This window comes from Lagenorhynchus albirostris, chromosome 7 (assembly GCF_949774975.1).
Source record: "Lagenorhynchus albirostris chromosome 7, mLagAlb1.1, whole genome shotgun sequence".
Lineage (NCBI taxonomy): Eukaryota > Metazoa > Chordata > Mammalia > Artiodactyla > Delphinidae > Lagenorhynchus > Lagenorhynchus albirostris.
The window spans coordinates 69,228,898-69,252,813 of record NC_083101.1 but is presented as its reverse complement, the minus strand read 5'-3'; the positions used below and the strand labels follow the sequence as shown (position 1 = coordinate 69,252,813).

Genomic DNA, 23,916 nt, shown 5'->3' with positions numbered 1-23,916 from the left:
AATGTCAGAAAGCATGCACATTTATTGGCAGAAATAAATTTTCCTGGAACCATATTCAAGGATAATTTACCATATGGGTGTCTATAAATTAAATGCAGTTACTTGATGCCCAAATAGTTAATGTTATATATAAATGGGCAAAGTAATTTCATGTAAATACTAAACTCAATAAGTTAACATTGTTTTTCTGATGTAGTAGAACACATTGTTTTTATCCAGACATGGAGATATCTAAAGGCTTAAGAAACTTTTTTTTAAAACAACATTTCCTTTTTTAAATGTTTTCATTCTAGCATAATTTCAGAGAAAACAGAAGCTGATCATAATAATCCCTTTCATTTCAGGAAGAGTCGTATTTAGTAAATTCTATTGTAGAGCAGTAAGTGGAGCTTTAGTGCTCCTTCAAAGCTAGTTTCTCCCCTCTCCTTTCTCTGCTCCCCACCCCACCTCATTGCTTAGCACACACTCAAGGAATTGTGCAATTTGCTCAGTTCATCCAGAAGTTTATGAGAGTAATAATATCAATATTTCTAGTTTTCTTTCAGAGTTTTAGTTTATAAGAAAACACCATTTTCTAGAGTAATTTGACTTCCAAGCTTCCAGCAGCCAGCTGGTAAAGAGGACGTGATCTATTACACATTTCACATTGTTCATAAGATAAAAACCAATCTCTTAGGAGATGTTTTAAGTCAAATGCAATTAAGTGGAAAGAAGAGTCTGTGTTTTCTACTTGCTTTTCAGCACTTGGTTCTTTTAAGTAGAGCAGACAAAAAGGTAGTAAGTAGCCTTTACAAGATAGGAAGAAATTTGAATGCCATATTGTGAACTAAATGTGCCGAAGTTTTAAGGTATAATATATATCTTTGAAACATTCATGCGTGCTTGTGTACACTAAGGTTTGTGGAATTTGTAGCTGTATAAATACTGTATGTATGTAAGGTTTGTAGCTTTTCCTGAATAATGATTCTATGAGTAGGAAATGCTCTTGTTTCATGAAGATTAAAAACAAGTTTAGGTCTTTAAATCATCCTTGAGGTATTGAAATTGAATGAGCTTCTGAGGATCAATTCACAAACGGTTCTAAACCATGCTCTAAGAATGTTGTAAATCACTTGTGCTGTTGATCTAATTGAACAGCGTGGATCTGGACCCTCATTAACTTGTCTGTAAGGAAGAGAAAATTGAGGAGAGCAAGGAAGAGGCCGTGGAAGACCTTTAGCTGATACTGTCCTGAGCTGCCATTGTCGAAGGACATCTTTTGAGCTAATTTCAGTCCCATAAAAAAAAAAAAATCTATTTAGTGATTAGTAATCAGTGGATGAGAGCAGAAAGCCCAAGTGAATAAAGGCCATAAATACTGAAGTCCTTGGGATAACAGCCTGTAAAACTGTCAGAAAGCATTGCTTAAGTGACAAAAGATAGCCCAAAGTAACAACAAGTGTTAGCTCACTAGGCAATACTCCATATTCATGGACAGAAGACATAATTTAGTTTTCCTCAAAAATGGAGGTTCTCCCTTGACTCCAATACCTGCCTCACTTTATCTACTTGTTTTGGATGGTGTCTGTTTGCTTTTAATTTATGGTCGATTGCATTTGCTAGTAGGAATCACGATGCCTGTTTAAAGATAGCTGTGTTTCCAAAAGTAGAACTATGATTGCTGAAACTTCTGTTTAGATCCATCAAGATCTACTTACTTGCTAAGAATGTTTAGCCTAACTAGAGTGAGTGGGTGAGTACATGTTTGTGTATTTTTAAAAGGCAGATGGTTAGGAATTAGATGCTGACAAGTGCCTTTCTCTTGTTTTTAAATTGAAGTCTAAAGTTTACAATTCTTCAATATTTCTCCCTGAGGGAAGAATAAATTAAGTAAATAAAAACAGAAGAATGTAAGGCTATATTATAAACTCTTTTGTTATTACCACACAATACTGAGATGACAAATGGTTAAAGTCTTACTTGCCCGTACTTTAGGTTTGTTTTCAGAGTTAGAGAAAATTCAAGATGATGGAATCAAAGGTCTTTATTCGAAACTCCTATTGTTCTAACTACGATGATGATTTCATGGCATTTGCATTATAATGTTAGCAATCAAAATGATATGTTTTACCGTTTTTACAGTATAACCCTCAAATCCCAAATGCGTACTTTAGAGATGTGTATGTCTTCAGTGTATTTCAAGTGTTGTGCTTTTTCAAGTTAGAGAATTTTTATCAATGTACCGGCGTTTGCTTTTCAGCATTCCGGCTGTGAGAACTAGAGGTGTCATTCACTTGAAGGGAGCAGATGTTAAAGGTTCTTGCCCCTGCCTCCCTAATGGCAAACACCCTTGAAGAAGAGAAATGTTCTATTACCCAAATAGGCATCTTTCTGATGGTGAGAAAAGGCGGTAAAAGGCAGTAAATCTGCCTTCTCATTATGAAGTGCAACAATAGATTGATTTATGAAGAAAAGCAACTGTTAGGCTTATATAAGATGTGTGCATGGAAATGTAGGTTCCTTTAGAGCCTTATAAGCAGTAACATTCCTCCTATTCTTGACAAGAATCTAATATTACTAATAGGGAATGTGTTGATTCTAAATACCACGTTTTTTAAGGGGGTACATTGAGAACAAAAAATTCACCTCCTAATGTTTTCACATGAGAACAGTCTCTTAAATGTGCTGTGTTTTTACTATTTTAGTTTATTTTCATTAAGATAGAAGGGAATTTTTAAAAATAGTTTTATTTTTATAAACGTTTTGTTAGTATTTAACATTTTAATAGAAGTGAATGCAAGTATAACATATTTAGATGTTAGACTGTTTATAAACTTTTCAGTTTCACTTAATAAATCGTGTAACTTAAATTTCAGCACACACTGTAAAATGAGAGTTTCAAGTAGAGCCGCAATGAATTTCAAATTTCAGGGGAGAAGGAGGTTATGTGAAGTATTTTTTGTTGGGCTATTATTTTAAGAAAATGTATGTGCACTTTATCTTTTAAATAAGTTTGTGTTACCTCTTACTTGTTAAGGAGCTCTGTTAAAGTATTTTCGTTTAACTTAAAAATTAAAATTTTAAGCTCTAAAGTCAATTTTGAGCATAAAGTACAAAAATCTGGACAGTCCCTGAGTAAATTTTAATGATGCTGCCTTATATGTTTAGCACATGTCACTCCGGAATTTGAAATCTATGTCATATAATTAAGATTTGAGCCGGTAAATTACAGAATTAAAACTGATAATTATCTATAGACTTTTAACTCATTTGTTTTAGCAAACATGTATCCCCTATATATGTATATTTCCAAATTATACATATAGTAATAGCCATATTAACATGTTATATACAAGAAAGCATATACAAAAATTTAAAAGGAAAAGACAGAAAATAAACATGAGTAAAGGTTCTATTTTCTTTTACCCCTGTGGATTACCTTACACACATCTTTGTGAACATATATGTGCATATCCACACCCAAGGAAGTTTGAAGCCCTCTCATCCAGAAGAAAGGGCTCCAGTATGTTACCTGAAAAATGCACTGTTATTCTAATTAGGAAGATACAAGGCTTGTAAAGAAACAGTCCTTGCAACTATTAACAATCTTTGTTGTCTAGACTGATCATGAGAAGTGTTGCATTTTTAACCTGATGATGATTGGTTAGTTTTCAATCAAAACTTTTTTTCCCAGTGGGTTTTGGTTATTTTGGAAGTCCAAGTACCATGGAAATAAGGATTTAGCAAATAAAATGAACTCTTGATGCTGCTGCTGTGGTAGTAAATCTAAGCTTCACATTTAATGGGGAAAATTCTCTAAGATAGTCGAAAGATTAAAATTAATAAAACTTCTTGACATTTGTGTAAGTCTATAAAGATTCTATTGGTGTCAGTCAAATACTCTATGACCATTTTTAAGTAAGCCATTTTTAAAAAGGTCTAAAATTAATAAGGAAATGCAGTTAAATATCTTGTCAAGATCTCTTTACATGTATCTGTGTTTTACTTCATTTCAATTAATTGCCATGTTTTTGATACTCTGAATTTATTCTGTTTAATTTACTTTAATATTTAAAATTTTATAATCCCAAACTGAGAGTTATAACCACATATGACGTACTTTTAGGACTTTGTTCAATTCAACACTGCCCTTATATAGAGCGAGAATCCACTAATACTTTTTCATTATTTCAAGTGCTTGTGAGCTACACAGGTGGGTTATTTCACAAGTAACTGAATAGTAGTTCTGACAACAGTTAAGGGATCTTATTGTTAACTGATGAGCAGTGGTGTTTTGCTGTTCATTGGTCAGCTTCAGTAGCAGCTAATTATGGGGCAGTTCTATCAGGAAACTCTTTTTCTTCCTATTTCTCTTTTGTGAGGCATTACAGCTCTAAACCCTCTCACTTGTAACTTTTTTCTTCCTCTGCCCTCAAAACACACAAAAGAGAAAAAGAGACCGGTTAAAAGATAAGTCTCTAACATTACAACCAAGTGGTATATTTAATGGCCAGTTGTGAAACTCAACTTCTGTGTGCACAGTCTTTGCTCAAGGAATAGTAACATGCTTATAGGTGGTACAACTGTAAATGGTCTGTTTCCAGATGATTTCTCATTCCTAAAGCTCTTAACAAGTGAGCGATTTTCAGAACACATCTGGCACATGCACCATCTTGCAGCAACTGGATTTTTTTGAAAGATCACATGTTCTGGCCACAATAGTCAGTAGCAGCCTTCAAAGTACAACTGGTGATGAGAGATAAAAGACTTGAGGCTCCTCTGTTTAAAAGAGAGGAAGCTAAAAGAAAATTATAGCCATCCCTAAGTGTGGAAAAGGGTCTTATGGAAAGATTTATAGACCCTTGTTCCCCAAGGCCATTTCGTTTCCTAATGGGATTTTGTGTTCTCAGACAGGGAGTACAAAATGATGACAGCATTTAATAATAATAGTGAAGATGACGGTAATAACGAAGAAAGCAAACGCAATTGTAAAAACAGAGGCACCTCAATATAAAGCCAATTATCTTGGCACCCAGGATAATTTTGTCTGTAAATTGAAAATATAACAGAAATAAAGATCTTGGCTCTTTTGCTAACCAGTGGGGAGGGTAAGTCTTAGGATCTTGCTCTTTTACAGGCAAATGATGGGTATAACAATAGCTTTTGATAATACAAGGGCCCAAGAGACTAAATACAATTATAATGTAACATCAGGTTCACTCAAGTTGTCATAATACTTACAAATGGAGAGGATTTGCCAGAGAGAGATGTGGTTTCTTCCGTGTGGTCACAGACCTGAGTAATTAGCAATAATGGTTCCAGCTTCCTATTCCAGTGTCCTTTCTCCATTAAACCTTGTTTTCAAAGAAAGAGTTGTTGACAGGTTACTTAAAGCATGAATTCTGTTTTGTATTTCTGTGTTTTGTTTTTTTTTTTTTACCCCTGGAGTTTATGGGAATTGTATAGAAGGGCTGGGAAAAGAGAGTAGATCACCCTTGAAGGCAAATAAAATAAATGATTGTAGTGTGTTGCCTGATGTGCTTGCTGGTCCTCTCGATCACTGCCAATGTCCAGAGGATCGGGAAAATTCAGAGGAGAAACTAACTTGCTTTTTTATTAAAAAAACAAAACTTACTGTACTAGAGAGGCGAGTAGCCAAAATACATTGTAGTATTGATTGGACGAATGTTAGAAGCAGCTGATACAGACACATTCAGACCCAGGGATGAAGTGTTTTGTCTTACCACTGGTTTGCTTTGGGTGCTGGTCACAAGATGTCCCTTAGACAGAAGAATATTCAGTTTCACAGTGACATAGAAAACTTTGTTCCCTGACACTAGTGTTATAAAAGGGTGTTAATGTGTTCAGGACCCTGCTTTAAATTGATAGCACTTTTTCAAGGTCAGTAGGTGTAGTAGAGTGAGCACTGGATTAGAAGTCACAAAACTTGGTTGTAATCCACCTATTGGGCTGGCCAAAACGTTCGTTTGGGTTTTTCTGTACCATCTCATTGGTCACTTAATAAATATTACCCACTGGCCACTTAATTTTATTTTGCTTCAGTTTCATCATCAGTAAAATGGAGATTAAAAAATGTGTTCTATTTTAGTCAGCTCTGGCTGCCATAACAAGGTACCATAGACTGGGTAGTTTAAGTTACAGGAATTTATTTATATATTTATTTATGGACGCTGGGAAATCCAAAATCAAGGTGCTGGCTGATTTGATTTCCCTGTGAGGGTTCTTTTTTTTGGCTTGCAGCTGGCCACCTTCTCACTGTGTCTTCACATGGGAGGGGTGATGGAGGAAGCACGTTCTCTGGTGTCTTGTCTAAATAAGGGCACTAATCCCATCATGAGAGCCCCACCCTTATGACTTCATCTAAACCTGATTACTCGCAAAGACTGCATCTCTAAATACCATCACATGGGGGTTAGGACTTCAATATACGATTTCTTGGGGCGGGGGCACATGTAGTCCATAGAACTTACTTGCCTTTCTCATGGCAGATCATACGAAATAAAGACTATGATAGAGCTACACAAAGATACATTAAGAGGTTAGAGTTATTGACTGATTTTTCCAATCTTATTCTCATATACCTTTCTATATAAGGTTTTGTTCTTTTAGCATGTTTATTTTGAGTTATTAATGTAAAACCAAATGAAAATAAAAGTTCTCTTGTTTCTAGCCTTTTGACAATTCACTCTTGCGTTGACCTTGTTAAATTTAAGTGTTATTTTATAACTTTTAATACTTATTTCCTTGCTTAACTTCTTACCTTGAATTGACATAGCTATCACAATATATTACCTATTAACAGAAATTGCTAAGAGTGTGTTCATAGGATGAAGAACATTTACGCAATTGTATAGAACCGATGTTATAGGTCATTTTTCTTTAAAATCAAATGTATATTTGAAAGATGAGTTGGATTATCTTCAGTTTCTTTATAGTAAAGAAACTAAATGATGTAGTCTCTCTTTTTTTTTTCTTATAAATTCATTTATTTATTTATCCATTCCTGGCTGCGATGGGTCTTCGCTGCTGCACATGGGCCCTCCCCAGCCACGGCGAGTGGGGACCACTCCTCGCTGCGGCACACAGACCTCCCACTGCAGTGTTCTCTCCCGCTGCAGAGCACGGGCTCCAGGCGTGCGGGCTCCAGGCGTGCGGGCAGTTGTGGCACACCAGCTCAGCAGTTGTGGCTTGTGGGCGTAGTTGCTTGAGCAGCGTGTGGGATCCTCCCAAACCAGGGATTGAACCCGTGTCCCCTGCATTGGCAGGGGGACTCCCATCCACTGTGCCACTAGGGAAGTCCAAGGTAGTCTCTTTCTTTCAGTTTTGTTGAGATATAATTGACATATAACATTGTATTAGTTTAAGGTATATAACATAATGATTGGATACATGAATGTATTGTGAAATGATTGCTACATAAATTTAGTTAATATCCATTATGAATTAGTCTTTTAAAAGTGTATGACATTTGCATTTTCTTCTTTGATTAGTACTCATCCTTGACACAGTCTTTCTGAATATTTGTGCAAAGAAAAGATGATCTTTATCGCAGGGTATGTGTTTTCATTTTCTAAACAAAATAGAAATTTGTGGAAAAAAAGGTAGCAATGTGTCTAAAATAATTTAACTAGTTACACGGTATTCTCTTCCTTTCTCCTGAAGAAAGGTATATATAATTCTCCCCCCTTTTCTTTATTTTTTTAAAGATCAAGTTGAAGTTTTGTTCATAAATACAGTTGCCCATTAGAAAAGATGGAAATTCTGCCTTCTGATTACCTAAGGAGGAAGTCTGCTCCCAGTTTAAGGAACAATGGCAGATTTTATAAGTCCTGTCATGTGACCTGCCTTGACAGGTGTTCTTGTTTGCAGCACTTAACTTCTAGGAGTTATAAACATGCAGTTTTTCTTATTTGCCTTGGACAAAAATAATCCTCTGTAGAAAATCCATTACAAAATGATTTTGCATAGCCATTTAATGTTGAAGATTGCATTGCAAATCTTGGTAGGCCCATTGTTTTGGTAGTAAAGATATATCTTATTTTAGGCAGTAGAGGAATTTGCGATCTATTGTAAATAACAGGAGCAACTAAGTATTGATTAGCTGCCATTGTAACAGCAGTGGGCTAGGAGTTTTTACTTTATTATATCAACTTAACATTATCGCTTCCACGTGAGGTTCAGTGCCCTCACTCTATGAGGAAACTAATGCTTAAGCGTTCTTTCCAAAAACATATATTAGTGAGCAATAGATTTGAGATTCTTAAGCCTATAGTTTTGTCACTGTGGAGCACACCATTTAAAGAAACTTCATGTATAGTGTGTGATTACTCAGTAAATCAGCTAAACACGTGCTTAGGGCATCAGCAAAAAGAAGCAAAAAATTTTTTAGTGAGGAGAATTTTGATATTCAAAAACAAGTCTTAATTTAAGGGAAAATTCAGAACCTCATTGGAATTCCCTGCACTTAGTTTTTGGCATACCTAGGGAGGGAAAAGGAAGATACCATAATCTCTTCAATCCTTAGGGCCTATACAAATCTTAATCTAGGGCTTCCCTGGTGGCGAAGCGGTTGCGAGTCCGCCTGCCGATGCAGAGGATGCGGGTTCATGCCCTGGTCTGGGAGGATCCCGCGTGCCGCGGAGCGGCTGGGCCCGTGAGCCATGGCCGCTGGGCCTTCATGTCCAGAGCCTGTGCTCTGCAACGGGAGAGGCCACAACAGTGAGAGGCCCGCGTACAAAAAAAAAAAAAAATCTTAATCTAGCCCTGTTTATGGTGAATATTTTTGTAAAGCACACAACCTTACCTAGTTTATATAGTCATCCTTGACTTGTATTTTTGGGGGGTAAATCTGATTTTTTTTTTTTTAAATATAAACTTAAAGTGAGCTGCAGCTCTGTTTTTTTGGACTTGTTAAAATCTAGGGCTGTGTCAGCCTCATCTAGTAGCAGAGTGGCTTTTTGAGCAGTTAACATCTAGTTGAATTTTGTCCTGGTCAGCTTAGGTTAGTTTAAGGTCCATCCACCAAAACACAATTGTACATGCTTCATAAATGTTTTTATTTACTGGTAACCATGTTCTGTCAGGGTGCTTTCTTGCCAAATACTTGGAAGAGTAGGCAGGGATACTATCTCTGGATAGAGCAGTAAGTTTCTATTTTTTCTCATGATGCAAACTCTTACGCTTTCTTAAAATTAAGATTCTTTCAAAAACATGTTTTTTGCCTGTATAAAAAGAGAAGTGATCAACTTAATATCAGTGGTGTTCATTAATATCATTTGTTGAACTTTTAAAATATAAACATGGCTGGCATCCACACCCCACCCCACCAAACATTGAATCAGAATCTCCTCATGTGTAGAATCCACCCAGCTGATTCTGATGAAAATTCACAGCTATGAATTTCTGAGTCTTTGGTCAGTGGTTCTCAAAAGTCTGGTTGACCCTCAGAACAGCAGCATCAGCATCACCTAGGAACTTGTAAGAGATCCAGTTTCTCATCACTATCCCAGACTTAGAGAATCAGAAACCCTGGGTGGGTCTGCATTTTAACAAGTCTTCCAGTTGATTCTCTAATGCTCAAGAAAGTATGAGAATCACTCCTTTCAATCATCTCAAAGGTCTCCTCAGCTCTCAAATTCTACAAGTCGTTGTCCTGATTGCAAAAAGCTTCCTGGACATTGCAATTTTCTGCCCATCATTCAACATTTTATCCTCCTCCATCCACTTCTGTTGCTTTCAACTTTCCATTTTAATATTCTCATTGAATGAATATGTCTTCTACTGTAAGCTTGCTCGAATGTTTGGTGGAAGAGTCAGGGTGTTAATGATAAACATTGCATAGAAAGCCTTTTTCTCCTGTTGTGTTGCGTATTTTCACTGTTTTCCAGTTAGCAAACTATGGCATTATTATGATGGTTAGCAACTGTGGCATTATTAACCTTGTTTATGATTAAGAAACTAAAAGAAGGCTGCCTCCAGATTTGGTTCGGGCATTGGCATGATGCTTGAGACAGATGGGTCACATTTAGCATGGGGTAGTTGGAGAGATGGCCACCGTCCTCTTGATCCTAATCAATGTCACTCTCAGCAAATAGCTCTGGCAGAACAGCTCCTTTAAAGTCCAGTGCAACGACGCGTACTGGCCAGGCAGGATGGGGATTAGAGCTCTCTCTGCTCACTATAAGGAAACCTCTTTTTTGGCTCCCAAATGGTTTCCAGAGCTATCAAAATAATACCATTTGCAGACACTTTTCATGGCTGAAAAGAGCAACTTCGAGAGGAAAGGGAGTGCTCTGTGGACCACGGGAGAAATGTTTTGCAGCTGGGCATTGCACGTTGCTGCTGACTGCGTGCCCTTTCAGTTGTGTGACTCACCATAGTGACTGGACAGTGGAAAAGCCACTTGACAGAAATGAAGAGTACCTCCCACAGGCCTCTGTCCTTGTCCACCAGCTCTCCTTTGTGGGCCGCAAACAGCAATGTGTAGGACATTGTACTGCAAATCTCAAGGAAATCTTGCAGTGGTGATGGGTTGGTGGGCCGCCTGCTGCTCATTAGAGATCCCGTCTGCCTCTTTTCCTGCAGGGTGAGTGGTAGATTACTGACACCTGTTTTCCCATCCAGCCTGGGGATGTGAAGTGTGCATTAGGAATGCCTGAAAGTGCTTCCTTGTGTCTGAGTCTGTGGAGCTTGGTGTTGCTTGGAGAGGGGGGAGTAGTGGGTTCAGTGCTGAGAGGGGAGATGAAAAAATCAGGGGTGAGAAACTGTAATACGAGCTGAACTGAGATTCTCACCTTCATGGAGTGGCTTCTGATTGTGCTGTTTGTTTGTCCTCCACGTGGCCGTGATAAACGTAGTCACCCACTGAGCAAAGTAGAAAGATGTTTCTTGTCCATGAGAAGACCTCAAATGTTTCTCAGATAACGTGAGTACGGGGACTTTCCTGGTGGCGCAGTGGTTAAGAATCCGCCTGCCAATGCAGGGGACATGGGTTCGAGCCCTGGTCCAGGAAGATCCCACATGCCACGGAGCAACTAAGCCCGTGCGCCACAACTACTGAGCCTGTGCTCTAGGGCCCGCGAGCCACAACTACTGAGCCCATGTGCCACAACTACTGAACCTGCACTTTAGCCTGCAGGCCACAACTGTTGAGCCCATGTGCCACAGCTACTGAAGCCCATGCACCTAGAGCCCGTGCTCCACAACAAGAGAAGCCACCGCAACAAAGAGTAGCCCCCACTGGCTGCAACTAGAGAAAGCCTGGGTGCAGCAACAAAGACCCAACGCAGCCAGAAATAAATTAAGAAAACCAAAACATGAGTATGTAGTTGAAACTATGAGCACATTAAAAATGGAATAGAAATGGTCCACTCTTTCAACCAATTTTATCAACATTGTTATTTTAGACTAAATTGGGCCTTAAATATGTAAAATTCAAATGTGTGGATGGCATGATCAATTTCTCTGCACAGTTCTGTCCATGTGTTTTCTCTTCCCATCTTTACCTACTATAAAGTCTCATAAAAGCTGGCAGACAGGGCTTCCCTGGTGGCGCAGTGGTTGAGAGTCTGCCTGCCGATGCAGGGGACACGGGTTCGTGCCCCGGTCCGGGAAGATCCCACATGCCGCGGGGCGGCTGGGCCCGTGAGCCATGGCCTCTGAGCCTGCGCGTCCGGAGCCTGTGCTCCGCAATGGGAGAGGCCACAACAGTGAGAGGCCCGCGTACCGCAAAAAAAACAAAAAACAAAAACTGGCAGATGGTGGACCAGAGGGCCTAATGTGCCGCCAGTCACAGATAGAGCGCCTGCTGTATGCAATGCGTGTTGCTGAGTACGAGGGAATAACAAGCAGCACAACAACAGCACTTTAGAAAAAGCAATCCTTGCTTTTTCAAGTGCTTGCAGGCTACTAGAAAGAAAAGACATACACGTCAGAGGTAGAACGATACTACTGCATATCTTCTAAGCAGATGATCCATATTTTCAGTGGGTTTGGGGAAGGACGAGAACCCTGAGTTGATGGGTCAAGGAGGATGTGGAAATTTATTCTGGGTACTGAAGGATGAAGGGAATGCATTGAGAGTAAGAGAGTGGGGTGTGTATGTGATGCTCTTTCCCTGCATCAGTGTGCTGTGGAATTAAAAGGGTGTTTTTTTTATTTTTGTTTTTTGTTTTTTTAAGTAGTGGGAACATTCTCCCCTGACTCATTTGTGGGACTTGGCCAGGTCTCCTATTTGTGAACTGGATGAATGGGGTTAGGGTTGGGTCATGGCCTTGGACCAGAGTGAAATTAACTGGCTCATAATGTGATTGAACTAATGACCTTGGCCTCATTACCACTATGTTTTAACCAGTTGAGTCAATCAAACATTGCAGAAAGGGTAATCAAGGTATCTTTCAGAAAGAGATCCGGATAGCAGTAAACATAGGAGTGGAATCAAAGCCAGGTTCTTGCCTCGTATCACACCCAGGTGTTTCCCTCTTTATCCCTGGGTTTTTATACTTGTTTCTGCATCTAATAAAAATATGATGGGCAAAATGAAAAGGACACTGACTCTCTGTGTTAGGGTTTTCGACATAAGGCAATTTATAGTCATTTTTCTTACACAGTGTCAGACTGTTTCTGTGGGGTAAAATATGTTTGAGCAAAAACAGTGGTTTTAATTTTAGACATGTAGTGTCCTGTACATTTATTGATGATAACTTTTTCTTCTTTCAAGTCTGAACAACCCAGTCCTGCCAGTTCCAGCTCCAGCTCCAGCTCCAGCTTCACACCGTCCCAGACCAGGCAACAAGGTATCCACATCTCCTGGGCCAACTAGGAGACATTTTTCTCATATAACATCTTAATGAGTTGATTTATGGCCTATTTTCTACTGTTTTATTATTTGAATGATAACTTGGCTTTTATGCAGTTGTGTTTATTTCCCCTAGGAATGCACTTGAGTATTGTTCTGTTGTATGAGGCCGACCTTTAGAAATTCCCCTTTTTCCAGTCCCTGCCATCAGAGTCCCATTTTACAAAGGGATTATAGACACAGCCCATTCCAGGGAGTTCCCAAAGGAAATACAATAGCAAAAGCTGGACTTGAGAGACTTTGACAGAGAGAAATAGGTTTTTAGTCTCCCTCCTAGACATCTTTCATTTTATTATTTTTCTACAGATTAGTAGACCTTTTTCTTTGGTGAGTGTTAATTTGCTGTCTTTAAAATAGATTTTCTTCTACTCAACTCAAAATAAAGAAATTTAATAAAAAAGTTTTAACTGGAACATTAACCAAATATATGTTCCACTTTTTCATGTGTGGAAACTCTTCAAATGTGGGCTCCTTTTTTCTGTTTGTTTGTTATTTTAACATGAAAAGTGAGATGGTGTCAAGAAATAATTTGTTTCTGAGCATCATGTCACACATTGCCTTTTTCATTGACCACGCTGAATTCCTGATGGCCTTGTATGTTTTGAAAAGGATTAAACTGTTGTGTGTGTTCAGGCTAAGGCTAAGCTTCCAGGAAAAAATAAGACACTGTTCATTTTGGGTGTTCAGAGTTTTTGTTCCACTGACTTCCAAAGATAAAGGCCCATTACAAAAGCAGAGAAATTTGGGTTTTGCAGAATGTGAGATTACAGAGAGTCAATACTTATTTTAGAAGTGAGTTAACCATAGCTCAGATAGTCCTGTCACAGATTAGACTTTAGGAATTGGCTAATCCAGAATGAAAATGCCTCTCTCACTTTCTTGATTGCCTTTACAATCTCTTCTGTTAAGATTAGAAATATCTATTTTGTTTTCATCACATTTAGAGTAGTATGACGAAAATAAGCCACACGATGCATTTGTTTGTTTGTTTGTTTTTTCAATTCTAGAATAATCTGAATTGATTTTTCTCTCCCATCTAATACTGGATACTCCTTTGAATATTCTGGGCGCCTGATTTATTACATGGTCTTCTTTATGTAAATACATGCCAGTATTTTGCCAGGAATTTCTTAAAAAGTAAAATAAAATTGGCTACACAGAATTGTTGCAACAAGACCTTGTGTCCAAGATCAATACAAGATCAGAGATAGGACATTACACCATGGAATTGAAATACTTTATAATCTGAACTTGACTGACATGCTTGCTTGACCTGAAATTGACCTTGAAATAAAAGGAACAGCTAAACCTTAACAGATCAAAAACTACCACACAAAGGCTGCGCTGCTAAGAACAAGTTACAACCATGGTGATTTATTAGTCTCAACTTTTCAATACACGGATTAACCTAACAAAACATTCAATTTACTAACAGAGCTTTCTTTTTAGGTGTGATTTTTCTTAAGGAAGAAAAATGCATAGAAAAAATCCCTAGGAAATAGAGATTTTCTAAAGAACATTTTCGGGCATCTGTTATGAAAGCAATAGTGTTTTGGCAGAGGTTGCATTCCAGAAACTACCAAATTTGTCATGTAAATTGTATAAATCTATATGATAGTGGTAATTTTTAACCAGTGCTCTGTGCTGGTGAGCATTCCTCTGTGTCTGATGTGGCTAAGTGTGTTTGATTGCCTGTGGTTCGTTGTCATTACTCAGGTCCTTTAAGGTCTATAATGAAAGATCTGCATTCCGATGACAATGAGGAAGAATCAGATGAGGCAGAGGATAATGACAATGACTCCGAAATGGAGAGACCTGTAAATAGAGGAGGCAGCCGGAGTCGCAGGTGAGTGTCTTGGAAGGAATGAGGTTCCCTGTAATGGAAACATACCTTTTCACTCCGCCTAATTGTATAACCACAGCAAAAGTGTGCAACACCAAAAACAATGGCAGTAAATGGTCACATTCATTTTTTAAGTTGCAGTACCTTGGCATGCTTACGCAACTTCTCCAGGGAACTATTTATTCTTTTTTCTCAGAAAGGAGAGGCTTTTCCTCCATAAATTGTATAGGGAAGAAGTCCTATTAGAAGTCTTTGCTCTTCAAAGTAAATGCCAAGGTGGCAGGACTGGCTGCTGAAATTAACTCTGCTTTCATTTGAAGAATTTGTGTAGATCCATTGCTGTCGGTAGCTCAGAATCTGAGGAAATGTGTTTGCTGTTTGTAGTTAGAAATGCATAATTGGCTTCAATGCATTATGGGTGTGACCTAAGTAAAACTAGGATCACCTGTGTGTTTTCCAGAAAATAAATTCCTTTTAAGTGTGCTGACAGTTAGGTTCCTTAAGTAGCTTTAATGCGGTGAGGCATAATTCTACATTATAAGATGGTAATTCATGTCACTTATAATTAATAGTCAACTTGAAATTGCCTTGAGGATTTTATTTCTTTATCATGAGGAAAACAAATAGGCATGCTTACTTTAATGCGTTTTGAGTAGAAAAAGTATGGATCTATTTGAACTTAAAAATTACATTTATAATTATTGCGTTAAATCTTTTCCCATTATCTGTTACCCTAAAATTCCTATAAAGAATGCGATCTTAACCCATACTGGACAGACCATATGTTGCTAATTGGTGATGCCTTTGTGTCCTTTGAGAAGAGGCTCCGTAGAGTATATGCCCTATCAAATCTCTCAGCGATTCTTCCTTATGGCCGTACTCAATATCTCTTTCTCCGCCTTGTCTCCCAAACTCACCCATCTGTATTCCTTTTAAATAGGAGAAAATAAGGAATCTTATGGCCTTGGCCTTGTAATATTTCCCTTTAGAAGTCTTTAATCTGACAAGAAGGAAACTGATAGGGCAAAAAAACCCTAAAAATGGACTGAAACTTGTAGGTGAGGAGCGTCTTTATAACAACCAACATCCTGACCACTGGCTGCTCTTACATGTAGCTGGTGAAAAATGCATGACGCTTAGACATTTACTTAGACACTTTCCCAAGTTATTGTTACATAGAAGCTCTCCATATTCTGTGATGAGCTGGGGCCTGCCCCCTTCCTGCCCCATCCCCTGAATCAATACGGGTCAGATGATACACGTTTGTGAGTTGGCCGATGTGACGCACAGTTGTTGGAAAGGCTTTTCTCCCCTCCTGACATGTGCTGTTAGCACAGTCCCCGCCAGCATAACATTTGATCTTCGTTGCACTTGTGAAGTCTCAACTGTTTAATCAGTTTAAATACTCAGCCTCCACTTCAGTCAAGAAGCATTTTAAAGCAGTGCTTCAACTGAACACTTCATTAATGCAATTTAGTTAAGAAAAACAAGTTCCATCAGTTTTTGCTAAAAGGATGTCTCAGTGTATCCTTTTCATTTCCTGTCTTGTATCTTGTCTCTCTGAATATATTATAGAGCTGGAATGTGATTGCCTATTTAGAGCAAAAGAAAAACTATCCTGATTTCTAAAGCATCTTCTGTTTCTGAGAAGAATATTATATTAGGTTACTATATAACCAAGGAGAGGGAGCAAACACTGAAGGGTATTTCTAAAAGAGGGCATACATTCAACAGAGTAGAATGAAGAAATATCTCCTATTCTGGCTAAAAGAAAATTCCATTTTGTTCTGAAAAGGAAAAAATTGGGGAGGAGGTGATATTTTTATTGTCTTTCATTGTTGAAAGATATTATATTTTTCTAAAGCAGTTATCCCAAACGTGCTGTCTCTTCATGTTGCTGTGGTGTATTTACAATGACTTGTTGTATCAGAACTAGGGTCAGCTTTGCATCATTACACTATGGAAATGATTGGTGATGGGTCTATCGTATTGGGCTTCACACATCCCATCCTCAGATGTCACCCTGAGCTGTCAGTCCTGTAGGGCTCTAGTCTGCATTCTTCTTAGTAGTTATTTCCATTCCTGCAGCCTGTATTTTAGCCATGTTTGTACAAATTTCACCTGTAGCAAATAGGCTGGGGGAAAGGAGGAAAAGGTAGTAACCTGTGAACTGTCTAATTTTGCTAACCTGCAAGCTTGGGTGACATGCTTATGATAGTAGGTGGATGGAGCTGGAACAGGGAGATGAATGAATAAATGAAGCCAGTAAGATATACTGGCTAGGCACCAGCTCCAGGTCCCATTGCTTGGGTTTGAATCCTATAACCTCCACTCTTACCTCTGTGACGCTAGGCGAGCGGCCTAGTCTTTCTAGGTCTCAGTTTCCTCATCTGTGAAATGGGGATTAGTAAATGAGAAGTAGTGGATAAAACACTTGACCCTATTCCAGATACAAAGTAAAACGCCAATACATGGTAGCGGTTATATGAGTTAAGACAAGTTCACAGTGACTAGTGTTTGGATTCCTTACTCTCTGCGCTTAATTCTTTGGATATTTCAGTAACTGTCTGTAATGATGCATATGACTTCTCTGTTTCTTTTCAGAGTTAGCTTAAGTGATGGCAGTGATAGTGAAAGCAGTTCTGCTTCCTCACCCCTACATCACGAACCGCCACCACCCTTATTAAAAACCAACAACAACCAGGTAAGTTGCTGGGTTTGCACTTCTCAAGATTCTGCAGAACTAGAGGTTGATCATTTTTACTAAGCACGCAAAACTTTTCACCCCTTGAGTTTTAAACAAAGTCCCTCTTGATAGCAAATAAGTGGGAATCTACAGCCTTAGGAGTAAACATAGTTAGGGTAAAAGAACTTCTGTTGTCATGAAAAGTATGTTCCATTGGATGGGTTAATTAATTAGATGCAGGACGGGATGGTGACAAAAAGTGTTGCCCATTTATTCCTGATTTCTGTATATTTTCCCCCTCAGTTGTAAGTAGGCTGTTAAGTGAATAAGAAAGAATATGACTTTTGGAGCTAATATAAAGCCTGGTTCTTTGTTTTACTAATTTACAGTAATTTATTAGTGGGAAAATAACTTCTAACTTATCCTCAGTTTCCTCATTTGTAAATGGGGATCTTAATATCTACCTTGCTGGTTACTGGGAGGATGACAAAAAATATATGTAAAGGGCATGAGGCATTGTTCATACCTTCTTGGCAAACAGTTGATGATAGACGGTTATTATTATAGGTGTTCTGCCTCTGTGTGCTCATCCAGGAAAAAGGATTATCACTCGGGATTGTAAGGAATAGTTTATAAAATACACAGTAAACAGTGGTCATTATCATTGCTGTTATAAATCAAGGTAAAGGAAAGCTTGTGAATTTGATGATCAACTCAGAATATAGTTATTTGGATAAGGTCTAGGCAGAACTTCAAAAGCTGTGATGAAGAGCTTTTGTTAAACAAATGATTATTTTAAATACTTGCTAAAATAAACTATTTTCAAGTATTGTAAAACCGTCATTATGCATTGCGTTGATACTCTATTACCATGTTATTCTTATTTCTTTGTTTAGACAGATTCCACATGACCTCTACAATAATTGCTTAATTCAAGTTACTGTATGAATGTTAACTTGAAAATAAAGGAAATGTGGTTTTGTAAAATTATTCTGTTTCACAGGTGTCCTACCTGTGATTTTAAATACACTTGCCCTTGAATTTGTGATCTTTGTTTTATGGGGAAACTGTGATTTTATAGCCGAAGCCTTTTTCATTTTAAATTTTGTGTAAAGCATAAGCAAAAATCTCTCAAAATTTAAAATTCCTCATTTATAAAGTTTATCTACAACTTAAAGCCTGCATTATTCAGTAGAAATAATATCAGTGTTCTTTACCTCACCAGTTACAGTTCAACTGCAATTTCTTTGTGACTGCAGGCCCAACCTCATCATCCATTACAGACTGGCCATTCAAGGAGGTGTGCATTCTTCTTCCTTATCCTAACTCCCCGAAGTCCATGTGCTTCCCCACCTCCAGTGCCAGCCATGCCCTTGGCCAAGCCAGCTTTACCTCCAGTGTGGCTCCAAGTCAGGCATTTCAGGGGAAAGTGAGGGCAATGGGTATAACCATCGCTGCCACTCAGTTGAGAAGAGCCCGGGGCTGGCTAAACTAGGTTACTTGGGTTTCTTATATTTATAAGTGTGTGCTTCAGTATGAGCTGGCAGAAGAATAGCATTCAGACCTTGAATATATTTTTATATCCAGTTCAAACCTATATAGGCCTAATTTCTGCTTCCAGTGGGTGGTATATTAAAATTAGTGTACTTCCTGGGCAGTGGCAGTGCCAGGAGTGAAGGGCATTAGGGTGTGCTTTTGTACCCCACAGTAGTCTCCTTCAGCGTATTTTCCAGTCAGAGTTAAGACTATGCTTGCTAAATAAATGCAGCTCCAACAAGCCCCCATATTGCCCTGCAGACAGAACTGCCCCTAATCCCTTCCTGACGGGCAGTCTTGAGCTGGCCCTGGTTTCAGGGAAAGGTTTAGAGTCTTTGTCAGACTTTTTTTTTATTAACCTGTCTAGCAGAATGAAAACAAAAATAAATGGTATCATCTATCTAGAAAGGGTAAAAATTACTTTATCCGATTAAATAGCATACCACTAGTTCCTTGGCATATGTTTATTTGACAAATGTAGCTTCACACATGTGAATCATCAATCTGTCAGGAATACTCAGTTATATGTCATTTTCTCCATACACCTATAAGCATAATAAGGAGGTCCATATGCTTTCACTTTTAACTAGTTTAGGGTAGGAAATAAATGTACCACAGGGTGCTTTCCTCCTTGGACCTATGTCTTAGAACTGGAGTGTGTTTTTTAGTCGTGTGTGTGTGTGTGTGTGTGTGTGTGTGTGTGTGAGATAGTGATGATGATGATGATCTGAAATTTCACATAAAATAGATGAGAACATACTGGGAAGGCCAAGCTGTGACATGGGAAGACTCTTGAGTTTTCTTCTTCCATATCCCTTGGCTGTTCTCTGTCTGTAGGTTGATAATGGTCTCTCAAGTTTCTGTAAATTATCAGACAAAGCTGTGTTTTCCTTACCTTTTCTCAGTCTTCTAGGGACTAGGGAAGAGAGGAAGTGCTAATTGAGTCAAACATTTTCTAATCTTGGAAAAAAGTGAGCAGAGAGAGAGCCACATGTCAACAAAGCAAGTAATTAACCTGAGTATTGTTAGGAGCTACTAGTGATCCTTAACATGAAAGACCCATCAGTAGAGAATCCATCTGCTGAATAATTGAGTTGTCAGTCCTCACAAAGGAATACAGAAAAATAATAATCTTGAAATTTTGACTCTCAAGCCATATCCTCAGATTAAGGAGAGAAGTGCAACTCATCACAGTTCTATTTTCAGAGACTACCACGTGCATAAATGGTGCATCTCAGCAGTCTGGGTGGCTTTTTCTTCCCATACAGCTTAATAGGAAATAATAGTGCTGTGCCATTTTAACCAAAGCTTTTTGTTTTTTGTTTTTTTAACTTCAAACCTTGTTATGTGAATTTCAAACAAAATCAAAATTCCAGATCCTTTTTGGCTGAAAGTGTAGAAGGGAGGGAGGTGAGGGGGCCTTAAAGGAAGGAAGCGATCCATGGGACCTGAGTTAATATTCAGAATATGATAAATCACTTATCAGCCTGCAAGGCATGTTGAATGAAATAAAAGAGTCTATCCAGTTAAACTGGTTTGAAATCAGCCCGTGGAAGACAAGGTGCCGTACTTTTCTATTCTGGAGTCGTTTCCTTAAAGATAAGAAATGATCATAAATAAAACAATTGTCTTCAGCATGGCTCAGCTCTCAGAATGAGGTTTTGACAAAGCTGTTTATTTTGGAGCAGGGAGAGATCAAAGCAGGAAGATTAACTGAGCCCTCTCTGGGCAGCCACTCAGTAACTCGAGGCGGATCACTGACACCCGGGGCTTTTGTTCCTGCCACTGCCGCTTCAGAAGAAAGAAACTAGGATTTCAATGTATTTGGGCCTTCTGTGCTGTAGCACTCACGGAATGTGTAGGGTGGGACTTCAGCGCCCTGAATGTTCTATTTTCTGCTTCGAAGAGAAGGTGGTGGAACTCTCTCAACCTAGTTAACAGCTCTATATGGCAAATAGAGAGTTCTCAGTCACTTGGCCCCCAGAGGGCAATGACTTGGGGGCCTGGAATGGAGGGGGGCATTCGGGGGTGGGATATGATGGGAACAAAATTCCATTTTCTAATGCACAAGGCAGGCAGGCACTGTTTTTTCCTCTTGCCTGAAATCGCAGCAGATCTGCTCTGCTTGGGCCCAGCCCCAGATCTGAGTTGGTGAGCAGTGCCATCTACTGACCTACTTACTCCTAGGTCTCAGCGCCAGTGTTCCCTTGAGGTCTCATTTTCAACAATAGAGAAGGAAATTCTGAATGTAGTGGGGTGTTTGGTTTCCTTTACAGTGAAGCATGTTAAAAAACTATTGCTTTGCCTCTGTGATTAAGTAATTTCCTTGTGTTGCCAGAAGTATTGTATTTGAAGTTAGCTTGGTCACATTGGTCTTCTGGTTATCTTAATGTTAAAAATGAAGAAATAAAGGCTATTCTCAGGCAAGATTCTGTTAGGAGCTCACTTCTTACTTATACATTTTCCTAAATTCAAAGGAATATGTACCCTTAGAGAAGTATTTGGTCTTTTCTAGAATGTCATCCTCAATAGATAAAATGTTTATTTGTAGTAGAAAATTTTACAGCTGAATGGAAACCTGGATGTTATCTTGTTCATCTCTCTCATTTTATCTCATTTTTTGAGGTTCAGAAATGATGAATGATGGGACTGGTACCTGAACTTGGGTTTCTGAGCCCAATCAATGCTCTTTCTACAAATTAAATTACAAAATAAATGTGAACTCATTTTAAAAATCTTTTTTGTGTTTTGGAAGATGGTAGACCTTTGAACAGAACTGGAGAGTGGTGTGTGTGTGTGTGTGTGTGTTAAAGCAGAAATGGATAAAAAGAAGAGCAGTAGGAATATGAGACTTCTTAAATATCTCCTTTATTTTGCATTTTCTTCCTTAATATTAGCTTCAGGTTATAATAACTCACTTGGTAATGAGGATATAATGAAAAAGACAAATTACTTTGCTTTTTATGTTTCTATACATTTGTAAACACTCATCAATAATTTCAGTGGTTCTCAACCATTTTAAGCAAGGGCCATTTAAAAATAGTTCCCTCATAATTCTCAATTTTGAAAATTCTAATAAATCAATTGTGTTTATTAAGTAATAATTTGTTTCTCCTTTTTATTAATTAGAAACGTAGCTCCCAACAGTCTGAACAGTATGCAAAACTGCTCTTCGTAACCTAAGCTACAATTGGGTCAGATAAAAGGAAAGGCACTTGATATTTATCATGGGTAAACACATCATTTCTTGAAATACAGAAGATAGTCCTAGCTCTTTATTTCTTGAGTGGGAGGATCCCAAGTTGGGAGCAACCAGTGTCACTGATGGCAACCTTCATTTCCATAGCTGCCTCAGTTTAGTGGATACGAGTGAGTACTTTTTAGAATCTGAAAGTCAGGTACAAAAAAGGGTATTTGAGTGTTTGTCTTATCATCCTTAGTGTACCGAGCACTGGTAGTCATGCTGAAACAACAGAATGAATAAGAAAAAATTCTTGCCAGAGGGGACTGTACTCCACTACAACTCAGCTGCTGTACATATGTGTGAGAGTGTTGTCACAAAAGAGAAGCAGCCTTGGAAGCTTAGATCAATTTCCTTATCTTCACCTTCTTTTTTTTTTTTTTTTTTAAGTTCTATTGCCCTGACTCAGCATTTCACATATACGTAATTTATTTTCGCAGAGAAAGTAAGATTAGAGGAGAAGAAAGAAAATGTATGGAGGAGAGATGCTCTTTGGAAAGGGATGTTATTATATGACATTTCATTTTATTTTAACATCTTTATTGGAGTATAATTGCTTTACAATGGTGTGTTAGTTTCTGCTTTATAACAAAGTGAATCAGCTATACATATATCCCCATATCTCCTCCCTCTTACGTCTCGCTCCCACCCTCCCTATCCCACCCCTCTAGGTGGTCACAAAGCACTGTGACATTTCATTCTTAAGTCCCTTCGTTTAGGTGGCTGGTTAGCTAAGAAGTGCTAGAAATCAAATTTAACTGTGTTCTCTTTGATCCCTAGATTCTTGAAGTGAAAAGTCCAATAAAGCAAAGCAAATCAGATAAGCAAATAAAGAATGGTGAATGTGACAAGGTAGGTGTCCAGTCCATTACTGTGAGTGCTCCAGCACTGACCGTCTTCCGTTTCTTTGTGTTTCCCTTGATCATCCTTGCTGGTTCTCCTTTCGTTTTCTTCATCAGAAACGCCTGAAACCTCCAAATGACAATCACTTCTTCCCAATGCTTTGTAGTTTATTTTCCAAGTCTTGTTTATATCTCCAGTGTTAAGCCTGGCCTTACGCTATCCATGATTGCCAAGGGATTTCAGGCACATTGAATTGGGAGGTGAGAGAATTGTAGTGCAGGTGGAGGGTTAAGGAATCTCAGACTTAAGTGAGCAGGACATCTGATCCCAGTGCAGTGTGTTTTCCCCAAGTGTGCAGTCACGCATCCAAAATCTGACTTCAAGGGCTGTTGGGGGTTTGTGTCTCGTTGTGGGCAGGGTCTTCACGTGCTTTGCAGGGGCGGGCCTGGCTAATGCTTCACAGACCTTTCTTTTGCCTTCATTGCAAATGGCACTCGGAACATCCAGGCATTTATGCTAACAAAGACCATGAGTCTGAGTATACGGAGGTGCACCTCTGCCTTTTCAGGGGAGCTCTTGACAAAGCAGATGCTAATGTGGATAGTGACCTCTATTTTTCATAAGACATTCTTCTGTCCTGTTACTTGCTGTTCTTCACTAGCAATGTTAGATATGACCAGGAGGGACCCAAGAGGGCTTTTTTCTTTTCAGTTTGCCCTGACATAATTGATAATGTGCATCAGTACTTCCATATTCAAACTTGGGCTTTTTTCTGTTAAAATGCTTCTAAGATGGAAGAATAGTTAAAAAAAAGAAGGAGTGTAGACTGTGATAATACATTTAAACTCACAATTTTTCATTGAGTTCCCCTTCTTTCTGTAGAGGCGTTGTTGGGAGAGGGGGAACCTGCT

At 38.6% G+C, this 23,916-nt stretch overlaps 2 protein-coding genes across 3 annotated transcripts in view; both read left to right on the top strand.

Annotated features, from left to right (window-relative positions):
* HACD4 (3-hydroxyacyl-CoA dehydratase 4) overlaps positions 1-23,916 on the top strand; it is an 807,943-nt gene that overhangs the window by 669,503 nt on the left and 114,524 nt on the right. The gene's annotated exons all lie outside the window — the stretch shown is intronic.
* Positions 1-23,916, top strand: part of MLLT3 (MLLT3 super elongation complex subunit) — a 259,893-nt gene that overhangs the window by 228,361 nt on the left and 7,616 nt on the right. For both annotated transcript variants that reach the window (XM_060155131.1, XM_060155132.1), the window contains exons 6-9: positions 12,719-12,794; positions 14,573-14,702; positions 17,304-17,403; positions 22,943-23,014. In XM_060155131.1, the coding sequence (XP_060011114.1) occupies positions 12,719-12,794; positions 14,573-14,702; positions 17,304-17,403; positions 22,943-23,014 (378 nt within the window). The remainder of the gene's footprint in view (positions 1-12,718; positions 12,795-14,572; positions 14,703-17,303; positions 17,404-22,942; positions 23,015-23,916) is intronic.